Source organism: Quercus suber, unplaced genomic scaffold, assembly GCF_002906115.3.
Source record: "Quercus suber isolate HL8 unplaced genomic scaffold, Cork oak 2.0 scaffold_570, whole genome shotgun sequence".
Taxonomy (NCBI): domain Eukaryota; kingdom Viridiplantae; phylum Streptophyta; class Magnoliopsida; order Fagales; family Fagaceae; genus Quercus; species Quercus suber.
In genome coordinates this window covers 434,473-450,765 of record NW_027070015.1, presented here as the reverse complement: position 1 = coordinate 450,765, position 16,293 = coordinate 434,473, and the positions used below count along the sequence as shown (strand labels likewise).

At 34.0% G+C, this 16,293-nt stretch overlaps 3 protein-coding genes across 4 annotated transcripts; 1 reads left to right on the top strand and 2 right to left on the bottom strand.

The window, feature by feature from the left end:
- Window positions 1-1,694: 1,694 nt before the first annotated feature.
- LOC112007215 (cytochrome P450 714C2) lies at window positions 1,695-5,891 on the top strand. Its single transcript, XM_024039525.2, has 5 exons — window positions 1,695-2,073; window positions 2,843-3,069; window positions 3,188-3,441; window positions 4,798-5,155; window positions 5,265-5,891. Exons 1-5 carry the CDS (start codon window positions 1,785-1,787, stop codon window positions 5,688-5,690), a joined length of 1,554 nt encoding a protein of 517 aa, XP_023895293.1. The 5' UTR covers window positions 1,695-1,784; the 3' UTR covers window positions 5,691-5,891.
- A 2,356-nt stretch (window positions 5,892-8,247) lies between these two features.
- On the bottom strand, window positions 8,248-10,906 carry LOC112007218 (protein YCF54, chloroplastic). Of its 2 annotated transcripts, none has more exons than XM_065764594.1 (4): window positions 10,559-10,906; window positions 9,704-9,936; window positions 8,520-8,708; window positions 8,248-8,365 (listed from the first exon to the last, which is right to left on the bottom strand). In XM_065764594.1, the coding sequence occupies exons 1-4, from the start codon at window positions 10,820-10,822 to the stop codon at window positions 8,326-8,328; spliced, it is 726 nt and encodes a 241-aa protein (XP_065620666.1). In that variant the 5' UTR covers window positions 10,823-10,906; the 3' UTR covers window positions 8,248-8,325. The 2 variants fall into 2 exon arrangements, with proteins under 2 accessions (XP_065620666.1, XP_065620667.1); XM_065764595.1 differs by having other exon boundaries at window positions 8,577-8,708; window positions 10,559-10,905.
- A 2,723-nt stretch (window positions 10,907-13,629) lies between these two features.
- On the bottom strand, window positions 13,630-16,103 carry LOC112007253 (large ribosomal subunit protein bL17c). The gene is made up of 2 exons (XM_024039577.2): window positions 15,764-16,103; window positions 13,630-14,160 (listed from the first exon to the last, which is right to left on the bottom strand). The coding sequence occupies exons 1-2, from the start codon at window positions 15,978-15,980 to the stop codon at window positions 13,751-13,753; spliced, it is 627 nt and encodes a 208-aa protein (XP_023895345.1). The 5' UTR covers window positions 15,981-16,103; the 3' UTR covers window positions 13,630-13,750.
- Window positions 16,104-16,293: the final 190 nt, after the last annotated feature.

Sequence of the window (16,293 nt, the reverse complement as noted above, 5' to 3'; positions counted from 1 at the left end):
AAATGGAGCAATAGACTTTAGATAGAATAGAATGACAATCATGTAAGGAATAAGACTCAAGTATAAGGGAAAAAATTAAAAACGTAAAGGAAGACAAAAAATTACATTAGTAGAAGTAATAACAAATGATATATCAATTAATTAAGGAAGTAACAAAATGTATGATTTTTAGATAGAATAAAATGAAGGAAAAGAATACATGTAGCTATCCTTAAGTAATTTGTTAAGAATCCATAGCTGGCCTCAAAATTTTGCTACTAAAGCTTTGTTTGTATAATGTTAAATTTCTTATTGTTCTAAAAACTTAAACTATTGGGATATGATAAATTTAATAATTTAACCACACAATGCTAACATATTTTATATAGTTTTTAAGTTTTCTTATATTAATATATGTTCGAGTGTCATGTGTGTGTGCAAATTCTCTTCTGAATAAAATCCTATTTGTAGCAATGGAAGTAAAACTAAAGAGTTAAATAGCTATTTCAAAAGAGTAGTTGCTATAGAATAGTCTCTTTTCTACTCTACCAAACATATCGTAAAAGTGATCGAAAGAATTCTTTTAAGACCTCAAATTCAATTGCATACCAAATTATTGTTTTGCTTTCAGTTGTTGCTTCCAACCACTTGCCGTGAGGTGTGGAGGTTTGGGTTGAAGTACTATTTAGAATTTAGACTTTTCAAAAATAGCCAATTTGCTTTTATAAGCATAAAAACCACACTTACCATATAGGTGTGGAGGTTTGGGTTGAAGTACTATTTAGAGTTTAGACTTTTCAAAAATAGCCAATTTACTTTTATAAGCATAAAAACCGTACTTACCATTGTTTGAAAGTTTCTCGACTCTTTCAACCCTTTTTTTTTTTGCTTCCTTCTAATCTCTAATTGTTATCCATCTTTTTTTTTTTTTCTACCCAGACACTTCCATGTGCATATATTGTCACAATATAGTCACTATGGGATAATTAAATTGAATTGACCACATATTAGTTTTTTGGGAAAACAAGAGCAAATAATGTTAAGTGTTTTGTCCTTAGCGAGTAAATTGGATAAAATTTCTAAGCAGTGGCTAATATTAACCCAAACTTGAAGGTGGTTTTGAATTTACCTATACACTGAGGGACCACTCTTGCTGAATTATATAAAATTATAAATATTTTGTCTCACTTTTTGTCACTTTTTGTATTCCGTTTTATGTTCTACCAATCACAACTTGTCATATATTCATTTGACATTAATTACTGAAAGATAAAGTAGAATTCAAAAAGTGGAACAAATGACTTATATCCATATGTTTTTGTTTGGTTTATGTTTGTTGTTATTTGGGCTAATATGCATTGTTGTTATTTAAGCCTTTTAAAAAAAGGGATTAAGTATTATGTTTGGGAAGTATAATTAATTTTGGAGTGATACTTCTATAATATTTTTACAATAAATCTTATGCAAAAAGCTATTATTGGTGGGTAACAAAATAATATCAGTATTAGGACCAAATTAGAATTAATAACAGCTTACTACATTGAATTTGTTATGAAGTTATTGTAAAAAATGTTGTAAATATAGCATTACTCTTATTTTTGTTGACCCAATTTTTCATATTTCTCACAAAGTCAAGTGTTCAACATTTCTATCTCCCACTTTTTATGTTCCACCACCAATCCACTTTTTGAAAGTATAACATTTAGTAGTAAATAGGAAAAGAGAGAAAGGGAGAACAAGAAAATACTAGGTTCATGGAGTAAAGAGGAATATAGAGAAAGGGAGAAAAAGAAAAGACTTGATCCATGGAGCTACAATTTGATACAAAGACATGCATTTCCCTTGCAGTGCTTGGTTTCATTGGATTGTTACAACTCTTGTATAATGCGCTGGTGGCGAAGCCAAGGAGGCTTAGATCTTTGCTAAGCAAGCAAGGCATCAGCGGACCACCACCAAGTTTCCTACTCGGAAATGCTAAAGAGATGAAGTTGGGCCAATCCACCGCAGTGAAGGCTCACACCAGCGAACCCCCCGTCTCCCATAATTGTGCTGATTATCTCTTTGGCTTCTTTGACAAATGGAGGAAGCAATATGGTATTTCATTCATCAATATCATGTCATCACTGTCATCATCATCTCTATCATTTACATTTGCCTTCCTTTTTGAATATTTTATGTTAACAACAATGACAGTAATTATAATATAAAAAACATGTTAAAATTTTTTTTACTACGCTATCATTATCATCTCTCTATCATTCATGTCACACCCCAACTCATTACTGCCATGCATGATATTGTTTGCTTCATTGCTTGTCACGCCTTAACTCATTATTGGCATGTATGATATTGTTTGCTTTGATTACACAGACCTCACGGCCTAAAAACGCGTCATATTAATTAGAGTCCAAGGTTTCCATATAAGATCCCCCTAGCTAGGAGATGCGGAACTCTATCAGGTTTTAGTTCTTTCTCACCTCACCCTCCTCAAGATCTTTTGGCATTTTGGGTTCCCACCATTCATGCCTCCCTTTTTGAATATATTATGTTAACAATAATAACAATAATTATAATATTAACAAATGTTAAAACTATTATGAATTCTACTATAATATATATATATATATATGAAAAAATCTAGAACCACAACTTTTTATGCCATAATTTTTTCACAACTCTAATATGGTATAGTGTTAGAACATGGTGAAGAAAAAGTGATGAGCTTATATATGTGAATAAATTAAAAGAGACAAACAATCAATCACAATCTATCACATAAATTATTTGTGAAAAATGGTATGATCCTAAAATTAGTCAACATATAACTAATTAAAGCATTTCCATTTGATTTATGTTTAAACAGGCGAACTATTTACCTGTTCTGTTGGGAACTCACAAATATTATTCGTGACCCAACCTGACATTGTGAGGGAGATAACCACATGCACATCCTTCGACTTGGGAAAGCCATCATATCAACACCAAGCGCTTGGACCATTGCTCGGACAGGGCGTTTTAACTTCAAATGGGGCTGTCTGGGCACATCAGAGGAAAATCCTTGCACCTGAATTATACATGGAGAAGGTTAAGGTATATAATCATTATTTCAACCAAAAATTTTGTTTACCTCTAGCATGGTAATTTTTTTTTTTTTTTTAAATTGCCAAAATAACCAGTTAGCTATTTATGTGATCCTAAAACCTTGTAGGGAATGGTGAACATAATTACCGAGTCTGCAATCACAGTGGTAGACTCATGGAAGAGTATGATTGAGACACAGGGTGGAACTGCAGACATAAAAATCGATCAGTATATGAGAAGTTTCTCTGGAGATGTTATCTCGAAAGCCTGTTTTGGCAGCAACTATTCCAAAGGGGAAGAGATTTTCTTAAAGCTGAGACTTCTCCAGGAGGCCATGTCCAAGAAAGGTATAGGTATAGCGGGTCAGCTCCCTGCTATGAGGTATGAACAAATTGGTAAAGTCTTTTGTTGTCAAATAAGAGATCTGTAATTCAAATATTACCTATGTGATAAATCAATTAGTATCTTAGCCTAAAAATAAAGAGAAATCATCATAAAATAAACCTATATGTTGAAATTTTATCATATCTATTAAAAAAAATAAACACTCTCTAAATATAAAATATAAAAGAGTTTTAATCTATTTGTCTATTTTTTGAAACTTATGTTTTAATTGCTGTTAAAGCTAATGAGTTCCATATGTCAAAATAAATGAGTTATTAGTACTGTAAATGAGTATTCTAATATTGTACATTTTTTTATAAAGGAAGCATACTCCCCCCTCCCCCCCCCCCCCCCTTAATGGTTTAAAATGAGCAAATACCCCATAACTCCATTAACACATGTCATAATCTTTTAGAATATTTCATAATGAAATTACTAAAATATACTTAAGAGAGGAAATGCATATGACCCAAAAGTTAAGGAGTGAAAAGTGCAAATAACCCAATATTGAAAAGAAAATTAATTACAAAAAAAATTATTATTAATAGAAGAAAAAATTACTGGATTATTTAAACAAAGTATTTGATCAACATAAAAAATATATATAATTCAAATGTATGTTACATTCCCCCTCATTGTGGAATATTCTAGGAAGCAAAAGATTTCTTCATGTGTGTTAACAAAGTAATGGAGTATTTGCTCTTTTCAATTGTTAAGGGCATGGTTTTAAAAAGGGGACCGGGGCAAAACCGGATTTGCCTCTAGTTCTCGGTTTTTGACCAATTATTAGGTTTTTTTTGGGACCAGACTGGTAGTTGGTTCTTAGTTCAACCGGTCCAATCCGGTTTTTTAAACCATAGTTAAGGGGTACATTGCTCAATTCTATAGTTTAGGAGTAAAATTGTGAACTACTCTATTGATAGAAGGGAGAGTGTTTTTCCCCCCATTTTTATAAACATCGAGGGGGCCATTATGCTAAAGATTACATAAAATTATGAAATAATGATACTGCCAAAATTATACATTTGCCTCCAAACTTCAAAGCTTTTCAAAATGACAACTTAACATACATACATACATACATACATATATATATATATATATATATAGAATTGAAAGAGATCTTAAAAAAAAAAAACATGGTTGTCTCCCTTACTTGAAATGGAGATGGTACAGGTCACAATTAAGATTTTGAAGTGACACTGAACGTTTGAAGACATCTTAAAATTTATAATACTTAATTTGAATCATGAATGAATCATTTTCAAACGAAGGGCAGCAAATGTGACGAAAGCTTTTCTCTAACTAAATATTGAAAAAAATGACTCATTTCAACATATGTGTATGTTACAGATATCTCCCCACAAAAAGCAATAGGGAAAAATGGGCGTTAGAAAAGGAGATCCGCAATTTGATACTAGAGGTCGTGAAGGAGAGAACAAAAGTTGCAGCTAATGAGAATGATTTATTACAAATGGTTCTTGAGGGCGCCCGGAATAGTAACTTGAGCCAGGAGGAAACAGACCGCTTCATCGTTGACAACTGCAAGAACATATATTTGGCTGGGTTTGAGACCACTGCAGTTTCTGCCACATGGTGCCTCATGTTGTTGGCTTCAAATCAAGAATGGCAAGACCGTGTTCGTGCCGAGGCTCTCAGTATTTGTGGAGGTGGTATTCCGAATGTTGATATGATTCGTAAGATGAAACAGGTCTTGTAACGACTAGTACTACTTAAAATTTTACACCAATATAGATGCTTATGCATGCATAGAGAATATAGACATATTTCTAACCCCATATATCAATTTGCACCTGCAGCTTGCGATGGTGATTAATGAATCATTGCGACTTTACCCTCCAGTAACAATTATGTCAAGGGAGGTCTTCAATGACGTGAAATTCGGGGACATTACTGTCCCAAAAGGTGTTTACATCTGGAACATGGTGTGTACATTGCATACTGATCCAGACATATGGGGACCAGATGCTTTCAAGTTCAACCCAGATAGATTTGAAAATGGAATTACAGGTGCTTGCAAGCTTCCACACCTGTACATGCCATTTGGAGTTGGGCCTCGAGTGTGTCTTGGACAGAACTTGGCTACGGTTGAACTCAAGATACTTATCTCCCTCCTTTTGTCCAACTTCGCCTTTTCTCTCTCTCCCAAATACACCCATGGACCTGTTCTCAGGTTGGTTCTAGAGCCTGAATATGGAGTAGATCTCTTGGTGAGGAAGTTGTGAGCCATGAATTGTGTTTGGGTTGGTCCAATAATAAAGTAACTAAATAAGATATACCTGTTTTATTTTGTGTATTAACTTCTCATGGAACAATAGACTTGAGATAATGAATAAGATCTTCTGCTTCTTTTTTCCCATTAGACTTGTTGAATTTGCTAGAAACGTCAAAAAAATAAGGTCTTCGCATTGTTGTGGAAACTATTCACGAAACTAATGCACAAGAATATGTAATTATTTTGTAATGTGATATAATGTATAGTTTGTTCTCTGAAATTTGCTGAAAATAATATATATTAAGATTAATTATCTTTAGAAGTAGAGTCACTTAACCAAAGAGGGTGTTCTATCACTTAACAATTTTCTCTCCTGGGCCTCCCTTTTCTTTTTATATTGCATATAAGCATCATCAACCTCTCTCTCCACAAATCGACCGTTGATGTTTTTCCAAATAATTTTTTTTGCTCAAATAACTTATTTTCTAACTTTTCACGTAGATTCTGACTTTTAGGCTTTCTTTCTTTTCTTATTTGAGACTGTCAAATGCCCAAAAATCGAAAATATTATCCTAATTTAGGTCTAATTTCATGAATGAAATTTCTCGTTCATATGATGTTTTGGAATTACAAGAAATATTGATAATTTTTCGTGAGATACTAAACAACAACAAAAATGTATTATGACTCATTTTCATAGTCAAAATAAAACACATGAAATTGAGTTAGATCTTCATAAAAAGTTTCTTGGAAATCGAGTCATTTTCCATACAAAAAAAAAAAAAAAAAAGATTTTCTAGTTTTCTAGAAAACGTTTCGTCGAAAAAAAGGGATCATAAATTTGGAGTACTTATAGTTGCTACGGTTTCTACATTTTTATTCTTTCTTTTTAATTTTCTTTTGGAAAGAGAAAAGTAAAAGGCTTGGTGAAATAGCTCTGTTATTGTTCAATCTCATGGTCCACTCTATTGATGCATGTTAAAAAAATGTGAACTCCAGTATATAGAAATGACAGCAGAGTGGGAAAAAATGTAGAAAGAAAACATATGAATTTCCTTTGTTTGTTCGAAAAAAATAATGGAAGGGAAGAAATTGTAATATAAACTTAGTACTACACCCTTGAAGCATTGCATATATAATATATATACAAATTTCCTCTATTTGGTTGGGGAAAACAATGTAAGGGAATACAAAGTAATTTGCATAAATTTACTACTAAGCTTTGAAGCATCATATATATTATTTTTATTTTTATTTTCTTTGGGCTAATTGCACCTTCCCCTTAACTATGGTACAATTGCATTTCCCCCTAAACTTAAAACTGAGTAATGTCCTCTATGATTTATTGGTAATAAGCATTTTGTTCCATACCATTACAGTTTTGTCAAATTTAATAAATAAATAAATAATTAAATGTCTAACAGAAATTTGAATTTTCTGTTAATGTTTAGGGGCAAAGTGATCATAAGCTAACCAATAGATCATTGGATATTACTTGATTTCAAGGTTTACAGAAAATATTACAACTGTGTCATAATTAAGGGTAGGGGTGGAATCTACCATTTTTTCTCTCTATCCATCCATTTTGGTTAGTTCCAAATAAAAAGAAGATCATCATTCGTACCATACCAACCATTTTTAATTTCACTGACAATTATCTTTATGATTAGTACTTAAAGCATTATCCTGTCACCTGCTCAACAAGTTAGCAAGATGAGTATTGCATCTGTTTTTTCTTACTCTCTTTTTTTTGTTAACAAGGGTATCCTTAACTTAATTTTTACTAGGATAACATGCAGGACTATTTACAAGGATGGAAATGTTCTACTGAAACTCCAAAACCAGGAAAGGTTAGTACCTCTGCCGATTTGTGAAGTTTCTTGAACAATTTTTCTTCATATGGTTCCATCCATTGCCCTGCCTCTCATTTGATGTCACAGAAGGTATACATACATATATATATATATATATATTTTTTAATTTCTTGAAGAGAAAAAAATGTAAACCATTTACAAGCAAAAATGCATAATTTTGAATGGATTGAAGTTTTCTTATAATCTCTTTTTTGAGCAGATACAAATTTCAATTGTCTAGGCTGCCAAACTAATGAACTGACAAACCTTCAAAAGAGCAGTCAGCCTCTGAAGCTGGGAAGTCTTCACATTTTCTATAAGCATTCCTATAATATTGCCAAAAGCAGAGAATATGGCAGACATGAATGGTGAGAGGTATGGTCTCATTCATAAGAAGTATGCTCCCAATCATAATGAGATCAAGTACGTGTTTCTTATTGAGAGAGAGAGAGAGAGAGAGAGAGAGAGAGAGAAGGCTTTAAGTATGCTTCAATTGCAAATATATATCATACATTTTAGTTGATTTATAAGAGGCACAAAAATCTTAAAAAGTGAAAGGCAGCTTTTTGTGCAGGCCTTAAATCTTAAAGCATCAAGTATAAGGACCCAAGGCCAATTTATTAGCAGAAAGTGCTTCTCCCGTCACCAAGCCCCACCCATACTGGGAGATCAAATGTAAGCATATGGACTCAACCAATTGCCAAGATGCACCACTTCATTCACTAGCAGAACTTTTATTATATTGACTTAACATAGAAAATGCCAATTTATGCTTACCACTCTATCACAATCTCAAATGCAACTCCTAAATCTCACCTCCTGAGGTGGTAACCTTCAAAACCAAATTACAAAGTGTCAGCACTATCTTACAGAGTAGCATGCAAACCTCACCAACTTCAACTATTAGTCAGCAATACATGATGAAAAATCCACATTGATGAGGAAAATGTAAAAGGCCTGGTCAAAAAGGAAGTATGTTTTTATACTTTGACTTCCTCTTTTGATCCAGGGGGAAGAAGGGCTTCCACCACCCTGATTCATACTTTGGGTAAGGTGCCACCCACTTTTCTGGTTTCTCAAACTCTAGATTGGTAGGATTTGAGGCTAATGCTTCTTCAAGATTTTCAGCGCTGAAGCTTTCTGGTAACACCCGGTCCAGTCTTAACTTCATGAACCTGCCAAGCCATCCAATGCACTAGTGTTATTGATAAATAAATTTGGAAAAAGTTATACAATTATCATTAAATTATCTATTTTGGAACTATGGAGTCTCCAAATTTTATCAGTAAAACAAGTGAAAAGTTAGCACCCAAAGTCATGGCCCACTGATTAGGGTTTTGGTATGGGGTAAGTCCTGAGTGGAAACCTTCAGGGCCCGTTTGGATGGAGGGGAGAAGGAGGGGGAGTGAAGGGGAGAAGAGTAGAGTTGGCTAAAATTAAATTAATTTTTTGCCAAATTTACTCTACTCTACTCTACTTCCCCTCCTTCCCCTCAATCCAAATGGACCATCAGGGTGATGGCACGCCATTGGTTCAGCTTAGGGAGAATTAGGATTTAGCTCCCACTGCCTTAAACCAGTAATGCTGTGGGTGGGATTGAGATCATACTAAGGCTCAACTCAATTGACAGAGTGTTTGCAGCCTCCCATCCCTGTTTAGGCCCCTCAAGCATTGGTTCCTCAGTAGATAGAGGAACTACTATGGTCATGCCTAGGTAGGGTAGCCACAATTGGTATCCTCACCATTTTTATTTAGCGAAAAACAAGTGAAACATTGAGAAAAACTTGCCACACACCCAGGCACTTGGCTGAAATTATCAATTGCTCACTTAACAAGAAGGGAAAAGAAGAAAAAAGAAATAGATATGCTTGGTGGAAACCTGGACTAAGAATCTCTATACTGCAATAGCATAAAACATCACAAGCATCTGCAACCTACAGTCTACTGCAAGCAAAACAATCAAACAGCTTACCAACTGCAGTTTTTAATATCCTTTGCAAGCATCCCCTACATTTATTATCTTGATTTCAAGAGCATGATACTGATGTACATCTAGAAATTCAAAGCATTTTCAACTATCTATGTGGGAGTTCTATAAAAGGTAGGGGGAAAGGAACAAAGAACAGGAGTAATTAGCATTTAGTAGGCAGTTGAGCAGTGGGGTTCTTACGTGATCCAGGGACCATTGGTTGAAACCAGAGCAACAGCAGGTCTCCGTAATCTCTTAGTAATGTTAGGGAATTTATCCAAGAACTTTGGCTCAATCACAAGCCAGAAGTCCTGCTCTTTGTTCCGCTCCCCATAGAGACGCAGCCGCTCAGACAAAAGCTCCTGGAAATGCTCCTCTTCATCCAGCATGAATTTTGCATTTGCAACAACGAAATAATATTTGCTTGCTTGTTCCTGTATGGAAATATAAGTAAGTAAAACCAAATTAAAGGCAGCGTTTTGGTCATCTCAATGTTAAGTGAGATGATTTGTTGCTTAACAGATAAGCCAACTGAATTGGGTTTTGGTCAATTATGCGTTGAGAGGGAGAGAGAAATTAGAGCAAAAGTTAAGCACAGTTTCATAGGTGCTATTCCTTTGGTTCCCTAATTAAACTCCATCACATAAGTACATTGAACAATGCAGTGCAAGCAATGTCTTTTTTTCCACAATTAAATTCAACTAAATGACTTACTAGCCAATGCAAACACATTGTTGAATGAAATTGGAGAACCTAAGATATAGCATCTAAGTAACTGTACCTAAGATTTTGTTTTGCCCAACATATTATGGTTGGCGCATCTTCTTACAGCACAGCCGCACAGGTATATGACTAAATGTATGAAAAAATCTTACTGAAAGCTAATAGAGGAAAATCAATGTATTAATATACACATGCAAATACAAACACAAAATGTTTATATATAATTCAGTATCTGGAGAAGAAATACATAAAATATATGAGGAATTGAGACTTTCCTAGTTGATTAGTAAAGAGAGATAAACAAGAAGCACAATGGGTAACAGAAGAAGAAACCTTGTCAGCAGGATTGGAAGAACTGAGTTGGTCGGAGTCGACAGCTGCAACTGCTGTCTTAACAGAGGAAGATAAGGTGGTGCAGCAACTAGAATTGCCAAAAGACAGAAATCCCAGTGGTGAACAATGGCTGCTGCGTCTGCTTGTACTCCCTTTACCAAGAGAAAAAGCAGAAGCACCACTGTGTTGGGTTTGGGTTGGAGAAGGAACCTGAATTACCATAGAAGCTCGAGAGCCCAGAGAGAGACTCGTCACACTTAACATATTTCTCTCCTTCACCGCTAAGCGAAAGGCTCACAAAGACGACCAAAAGACCGAGACATACATAGGATAACAGAATCTATCTTATTATCCAGTTATTATCTTCTTTTTGTTTTTGTTTTTCTCTCTTTTTTTCCTTTTTTTTTTTTTTGCCCCATTTATTCTCTTTAATTTAATTTTAAATATTATTATTATTATTATTATTATTATTATTATTATTATTAATGGGAAATTTTGTTTCAATGATGAACTTCTTGTTGCCAATTTACTTTTTAGTCATTTTAATGATTCATCATAGAAATTGAAGACAATTTTTGAAAAATCCATTTAATTAATCAGTAGTGAACCATTGAAAACTAACTAATTTACCAAAATATCCATTTCTCACAAACTTGCAAACATGATACGCAAGACGAAACCAAAACTTGTGGCTTGTTTGGAAGTTTAGAGAGGGAGGGGAGTAGAGGGAAGGGGAGTAGTAGGGAGGAGAGTAGAGGAGAATGATTCACCTCCACCTTATTTGGATGTTTTTAAAATTAGTAAGGGGGAAGGGAGTAATTAGCCCTTCCCCTTGTGTAATTTTGTTAATATAATAAAGGTAAATTAGGTAATTTACTTGGTCAATAGTTTATGTACTCTACTCCCCCTCCAAATCTCTCCAATTTGGGGGAATTAAAATTGGGGGGCTAGAGAGAGTCCAAACCCCTCCAATCTCCTCCAAACCTCTCCCCCTCATTCTTTAAAAAATTTCCAAACAAGGTAATTGCATTACTCTCCCTCCCTCTACTCTACTCCCCATCCTTTTTTTAACATCCAAACATGCCATTGAAGTTAGAACCAGCTTTGTTGGTGGTTGCATGTGGCTGCTCCAGCCTCCGACTCTACCGCTTAACCGTTAAGGAGTATTATTTATTTATGTTTTTGATGTGTACATATGCTATTGAGTAAAGATAAAATTATTTTGTTTAAAATTTTTTAAAGGGCCAAGTTGTTTGTTTTGAATAAAATTGGTTACTTGTACCTAATTGTTTTCTTGTTGAGCTAATTTTTTTTAGATTTGTATATTTTGTTTTAGATTTTAAATCTATAAATTTTTTTATGGCTTTTAAAATGAGGAAAATATTAGAGTTATAAATTTTTTTTACAAATTGCTAATATAATGAGTGATTATTAGTAAGTACAAAAGTGATGTAAATAGTGGTCCAAATTTAAACCAGTAAGAATTTACTATTTCAACAATTTGTAAAAATGTTTGTACTGTAACATTACTCTTAAAATAATCAATAATTATGATATTGTTAAGAGAAACAAAATGTAATTTCAGAAAACAAAATTGCCAAAATTATTACCTCTATATATATATATATATATACACTAATATTTTTAAAAAGATTTGTGCTCAAGGTCAAAGTCTCCATTCGTCTTGGATGATCCGGTGCTTTTTAAGATGTTTCAATTTGGTCACTTTTTTTTTAAAGCTGAATGTGAACTTGAGTTTTATACTGAACTAAATTATGTTCAAGTTTATTCTTAATTTCCCAAATGAACTAAAGCTTATTAACGAAATTATTAATTTCGTTGTGTTGATTTTTTTTTTTTTTTTTTTTTGAGAAGAAGTTCATTGAGTTGGTTAAGTTATAATAAGCCTATATTTATAGGCTATATTAATTATTGCATGTGATATTTTAAAAATTCACTAACTATATATACTTTCAAATTTCAATAGCAATATTTTTAAAGTAAAATAAAACCAAAATGCATATTTTAACAATTTGTTTTAAGTTGCACCTTGCTAATCACCAAAAGTATAATCTTAGTGTTTACAAACATATTGAACCAAGTTTAATTCATTCAATAACTGAACCTCTAAGTACAAGCAATTTAAGCGCAAGCTTGATACGTTTAGTTAAAGAATGAATCAATGAACTCACTATTACAAACAACTTCACAGCTATATTTTTTCTAGTCTTGTACCTATCTTAAGCAAGAGACAAAATCATACCTAAACCGAAACCCACAATACTCAGGGCAGCAGAAACCAACAGGAATGACCCAACACCATAATTCTTTCAATTATTTATTTCAGACATTTTTTTTTTTTTTGGCTGAATAAAAAAGGTGCCTCCATCATGCCATATGACGGTAAGAGTAATATCATGTGTATACTTGGGCCTTGATAGAGCATTTATTGTAGGCACAACAAATTCATTTAAGCGCCACTACTTAAATCATTCAACTCCTATCAAGTATCATGTGAAGCAATATGAAAACTCTTATCTCCAAACCATACCCCATAGAAAAACAAGTTGCTTGTTCCAATGGAAATTGCTTTGATAATTTATCATTGGGATCCATGATCATGCAATTGATGCTGGGCTGGGCTTCTTGTCAAACTGCTTTGTTCTATGGGAATGGCCCTTCATGAAAAATTAGAATAAAGAAAAATCATCCCCAACTCCCTTTTGTTTTCTTCTTCTATTTTTTATAATCTTTTTATTCACCTTTATTTTTTGGTTGACTGGTGATCACTTTATAATTTGATATAGGTATCAACACCAAGAATTAGCAGATCACTTTCTCAACTAAAACCCTTTATAATACAATTGGGAAAATCCATTTGGATATGTGATGCATGTATAAAGAGTTTTATGTTACAAGTGAACGTATAAGAAGAAAGTAAAGCAACAATAATGAACTATACTAGAAACTGAGGAACAAATAATAACTGCTGAAGAGACGTACAATATAAGCCAAGAAGCACCGTACAAGCGGAAGAAAAACAATACGAAGACTAAATTGCAACTTCAAAATTATCAAGAATCAAATAACCATTCATTAGATCATTTGTTACTACACAAGATATTACCTAACAGAAGCATGAAGTGAGAATAATGGTCCAAGTAATAGTTTGCATGCAGATATACTTAAAATCTAGACAAGCTCAATGTAGGCCATAGGAGCATTATCTCCTCGCCGGGGCAAAGTAAAGAGAATTCGTGTATACCCTCCATTCCTCTCTCCATACCTTTCCGGAGCCTCAGCAAATAAGGCATGGACAATCTGCTTCTCATATATGAAGCCCAGAGCTTGTCTCCTCTTATGAAGAGATCCATCTTTTGCCAATGTGATCATCTTATCAACATACTTCCTCACTGCACTAGCTCTTGCTCTCGTAGTCTTGATGCGACCATGTTTAAGGAGCTGTGTTGTGAGGCCCCGAATTAGTGCCTTACGCTGGTCAGGGGGCCTATTGAGTTTGGGTACTCGCCTCCCATGTCTCATAGCAAAGACTCGACCCCCATTGCCAATAGTGGGAAAACAATGACCAAAGCTGGTAAATTCTGCACCAGGAGACGAGTGCTTAAAAGTATTTCAAGCCAACAGGAAGAGGAACTAAATGTTGCATAGATAGTCTGTTATAGGATTAAGGTATACCACATGTTATTTGACAGGGCAGTAGTAACAATAACCACATTTTATTTAACAGCAGTTAGACTTGCAGTCCTTGAAAAATTATCAATGAAGTCGGTATACAACTAAGTTCTTTGTTAAAAGACCTCAACTTTCTCTTGCATAATTCAATGATTCATCCAAATCATTATATCCCACTACATTTGTGTCACCATAAATTAAACAAGTGATATGCATATTGGATGGTTCATGGCATAGGAGCACAAGAGCAATGAAATAACCAAAAACACCAGAAGAAAGAGGGATAGTAGGTGGTGGCAGCAAGGTTAGAGGAGCTTTGTAGGAGATAAAATAATATCCTAAAGCATCCCTTAGTTACGCACTTCCACTCCTATTTAGCCCTCTCCCACAATATCCCATGACTTGTATTACACTACGCCAAGCAACAAAAGTACAAATTACAAGTTAGCCAAGTTCCAGCTCAAAATTAATAAGCACAAACTGCAAGTCATTAGTGATAAAGTGCAATTATGACTAAAGTTGCCCAAATCGTTTCTTTGAGAGAGAGAGAGAGAGAGAGAGACTCAAAGCGGAATTAGGGAAGTTGGCCAACCACCTAAGCCACTAGACCGGAGTGAGGCAACATTTTACACTTAGATGACCACCTAACTGAAGGTAAATTGAAATTTCCACTGGCAGATTAAACCCAGCACAACCCTATAGAACACTTCAAGGCAAGAAGCAACCTTTGCACTTTTCTTGAATCAACAACTAGTGCCTATAGCCCTTTCCCTCTTTCTATTAGACTACCTCATCTTCTCTAATTATAGCTCCTATTTTAGTTGAATCATAGCTTTATGTTATTTAATTATTTCAGTGATAAAGAACCTCTTTTTTTATATGATTATTTATGTTGTTATTTTTAGTGATTGAGAACACCCTTCTGTTTTTCAATTAATATTTATCTTCTTATTTATGTTATTCTTTCTAGCAAAGTAAACACCTTTGTTCTTCTCCTTCTAATATTGTCTACAGTATGTTATGACTCTTAGTTCTCTTCATTTTTTTTGTTTTGAAAGTATATTTGAGGATATCCAATTGGACTAAGGTGGAAAATGAACGGGCTAATATTCAAGTACTTTGGTTGGAAGTACACATTTTAGCGAAATATTAACAAACAAAAAAATTTGTGTTCAATTTCGACTTGAATTATGTAGAAATCAACACAATGTTGGAATATGATCAATCAGGAAAAATTATTTGGTAGTAAGTTGATTATAAAAAACATTAAAAAAATGACATAAGAAATATCAAATGAGATTGCTCATTATATGGGTAAGACAAACAAATCACAATGCACAACCAGGCAAAGTTTTCAATTTTTACCTCTGAAATTCTCAGGAAACAAAATAAACTAGAGGCTAGAGCGCAAGAATTGAATATCACATAGTAATTGTCAAAAAAAAAAAAAAAAAACTCCTAGTGAAGACAATGGAAATGAAAATTTAAAAAGTGGGTAATGATGAAAAGTACCTGGGCAAGAAGTTGGGAAGAGAGAGGGCTGAAGAGGAGCGAGGCCATTGAAAGAGCGGAGAAGCAGTTTGGACTTGGGCTTGGGCTTGGACTGAAATGAAGTAGCGGCGGCCATGGTTGGGAAGCGTAATGAAGAAGGAGGGAGGGCTGATTTAAGAGATGCCATACTCCATCTATTTGTATTTCCAGTTATTACACAGCTGCTGCAGGACGCCATTCCTGGACCGCACTGAACGATGCCCCCTGTTCTAACCAGAGAAGTAAAAGATAAAGGAGAGAGAGAGAGAGAGCGCTCTTACATTACATCACAATCTCCTCCTTATCAGTGTTGTTTTCAAAACCGGCTCCGGTCCGGTCTTACTTGTAAAATTGGATATTATATTAATTAAAGGTAGGCTAAGAATTTAGTTCTTACTTTTTAAGCTGTATTTTAATTTGATCTGTAACATTTCAATTGTGTTAATTTAATCTCTAACCTTTTATAATTGTGTTAATTTAGTCACTTCTGTTATCTTTTAGATGAAAATTGC

Excerpts from the sequence above, each read along its gene's own strand:
- LOC112007215 (XM_024039525.2), top strand. The coding sequence starts at position 1,785 with ATGGAGCTACAATTTGATACAAAGACATGCATTTCCCTTGCAGTGCTT. Across the intron at positions 2,074-2,842 it reads CAAATGGAGGAAGCAATATG|GCGAACTATTTACCTGTTCT; the intron begins GTATTTCATTCA and ends ATGTTTAAACAG. Across the intron at positions 3,070-3,187 it reads TATACATGGAGAAGGTTAAG|GGAATGGTGAACATAATTAC; the intron begins GTATATAATCAT and ends AAAACCTTGTAG.
- LOC112007218 (XM_065764594.1), bottom strand. The coding sequence starts at position 10,822 with ATGTTAAGTGTGACGAGTCTCTCTCTGGGCTCTCGAGCTTCTATGGTA. Across the intron at positions 9,937-10,558 it reads CTTCCAATCCTGCTGACAAG|GAACAAGCAAGCAAATATTA; the intron begins GTTTCTTCTTCT and ends ATTTCCATACAG. Across the intron at positions 8,366-8,519 it reads GATCAAAAGAGGAAGTCAAA|GTTACCACCTCAGGAGGTGA; the intron begins GTATAAAAACAT and ends TTGGTTTTGAAG.
- LOC112007253 (XM_024039577.2), bottom strand. The coding sequence starts at position 15,980 with ATGGCGTCCTGCAGCAGCTGTGTAATAACTGGAAATACAAATAGATGG. Across the intron at positions 14,161-15,763 it reads CTTCCCAACTTCTTGCCCAG|AATTTACCAGCTTTGGTCAT; the intron begins GTACTTTTCATC and ends CTCCTGGTGCAG.